This window comes from Salvia splendens, chromosome 21 (genome assembly GCF_004379255.2).
Source record: "Salvia splendens isolate huo1 chromosome 21, SspV2, whole genome shotgun sequence".
Lineage (NCBI taxonomy): Eukaryota > Viridiplantae > Streptophyta > Magnoliopsida > Lamiales > Lamiaceae > Salvia > Salvia splendens.
The window spans coordinates 18,842,035-18,844,506 of record NC_056052.1 but is presented as its reverse complement, the minus strand read 5'-3'; the positions used below and the strand labels follow the sequence as shown (position 1 = coordinate 18,844,506).

The following is a 2,472-nucleotide window of genomic DNA, read 5'->3' as shown; positions in this document are numbered from 1 at the left end:
ATCATGAAAATTTGTAACCGTGTACCCGGTCAACCAGACCGGCCCAATAAGTAGTCCTACTTGCAATTGCAGCTTCCCTTTTCATTAATCATTAGAAAAATCCAAAATTGACCAACCATTATAGTCAAACACCCTTTAATCAGCTGAAAAGTCAGGTCTTTGCATTCAAACATCACAATTAAAACAAAATTAAAGACAACACTAATCAAGGGTCAATAAAAACCACAAAACACACGTATTAAGCATTGGCTACAGCAGCTTTAGAATGTGGGGGAAATAATTCAACAAGTGAGTCAGGCATTAATGCAATTATGCAGCTGCCCACACTTTCGAAAAAGGGTGTACTACACTACCTAAAGCCACATACAAAATACTTACTTAGATTGCAGCAAGATGGTAGGTACTAAAAAATTAATGATGGGTGTCAACATACTTAGAATTATTAGACCTCCAATTTTCCTATTCACACAGAATGAATTTGTGAACCATAACAAACTTACTTCTTACAAACTCATCTTAACTACTACTACTAAATCCAATTCAGGCAGCAATTGATATCAATGATAAGTTTCTCTTCAAGCCATATCTTTTTATCACACAATAGAGGTATAGGAAATGAAAAGAGCAAACTTGATCACTATACAGATAGACTCAAACAACAGATGTTCTCTCTCTTATTCATCTTCAACAACATGACCCAAACATAGCCCCAGCTCAGCGAACAACTACAAGATAGCATCACCCTAATTCGAAAACAGATACAACAAACTAACTCGAGTAGCAACAGAGGGGAATTTACTACCAAGAAGCTATACACCTAGCAACATAAACCAACCGAAGAGAAATGTAGTGGCAGTTTGTAAACAAGGCATATCATCCCTTAGTTTTATGCCACTTATCCCAAATCAACAAAATTCGACAACATAAAAACTGAATTCACCAAAAAAGTCAGTGGAAATGCCAAAACATATCAGAAATGACATCTCATCTTGAACATTTAGAAAACAACATGGAATTCATATTCAACTACTAAAAAAAGACTGAAATAACATACTATATGGTACAGATAAACATACATACACATCAAAGAAGGAGAACACAGTGATATATCAATCATAATATCCTCTATTTATCAATAACATTAGGGATTATAAATACAAAAAAAGTAAACTCTCTCCAAACAACATACACTCATATAGAAGACATCCTCAGTCTTCACCCAGCATTCATCTCTCTCCTTTTTTTTAGGTTTTTTGGGGATTTTCCGCAAAATAAAAGCAAAAAAGAGAAAAAGGAATAAAATTAGTAATTTTAAGCAAATAGGAGAATCACCGGAGGGGAACCGGTCAGAGCCGAAGAGCCGTGCAGGATAATTCGTCAGCGTCTCCCTCCGGCGGCATGTTAAGATCGAAAGGCATGGGGTTTTTACAAGAGGAGGCGATGTCACAGGCGGCGTCATCGACTACGGATGAGGACGAATCGCAATCGCTGTGACAATCATCCGGTGCCAGCGGCGGATGCCTCCTCTGCTGCTGCTGCTGCTGCACGATCGGCAGCTGGCGCGGGGCGCTGAAGGATTCCACAGTGCTGCTCATGCCGCTTGACGTCGGCCGCTGCTGCGCGATTATGTGGTGTTCCTGGGGGTAATACCGGCAATCCATGAACGGATCGTTGGGGTTATTGCTAATACGCGGTGGATAAGGGTTTTGAGAGTTGAAATCGGGATAAACGGCCGCGTTTTGTGGCAGGGGGAAGTTCGTCTTGGCCTTGGGGCCGCGGAGAGACCGCGCGGCGCCGTCATAGGCACGGGCGGCGTCCTCCGCCGAGTCGAAGGTGCCTAGCCAGACGCGCGTCTTCTTCCAAGGGTCTCTGATCTCGGCGGCGTACCTCCCCCACGGCCTCTTTCTGACGCCTCGGAATCTGATCTCCTTAGATCCTCCCGATCCGTTGGCTTCCACGCCGGTAACCGCCACAGCTGGCCTCGCCGCTGCTCTGCCTCTCCGCATGGCGATGAACCACCGAATTATTGGGGGAAAAAGAATAAAAAACACAAAAATGGAAAGTTTTCTCAGGCGATGAGAATTGAATTTAAAGAGAGAAGGAATAACACATATTTACAAAAGCACAAGAAGAAAGAATAACGCCACAGAGAAGATGAGATGAGATTGAGACAATAATTTTCTGCCTTTTTTCTCTCTCTACTGTGTATTGTGTGTGGAAAAGAGAGAGGTTGGGAAGCGAGCGAAGATAAATTATTTTTCTTAATTTTTTATTTTCGCGATTATTTTAATTACTTCTTATGTTAGCCATAAAATAAATTATTTTTCTTAATTTTTTATTTTCGCGATTATTTTAATTACTTCTTATGTTAGCCATAAATAGTCTGGATTTATCATTTTGAGTTGATGGTATCGTATGTGGAAGAAGAATTTTATTTTGGAAATTTAAAAAAATTTCTGGTTTGCTCCTTCT

The 2,472-nt window shown here is 40.8% G+C and overlaps 1 protein-coding gene across 1 annotated transcript; it reads right to left on the bottom strand.

Annotated features, from left to right (window-relative positions):
* Window positions 1-1,107: 1,107 nt before the first annotated feature.
* Window positions 1,108-2,258, bottom strand: LOC121785453 (ethylene-responsive transcription factor 3-like). Its single transcript, XM_042183890.1, has one exon. It carries the CDS (start codon window positions 2,004-2,006, stop codon window positions 1,347-1,349), a length of 660 nt encoding a protein of 219 aa, XP_042039824.1. The 5' UTR covers window positions 2,007-2,258; the 3' UTR covers window positions 1,108-1,346.
* Window positions 2,259-2,472: the final 214 nt, after the last annotated feature.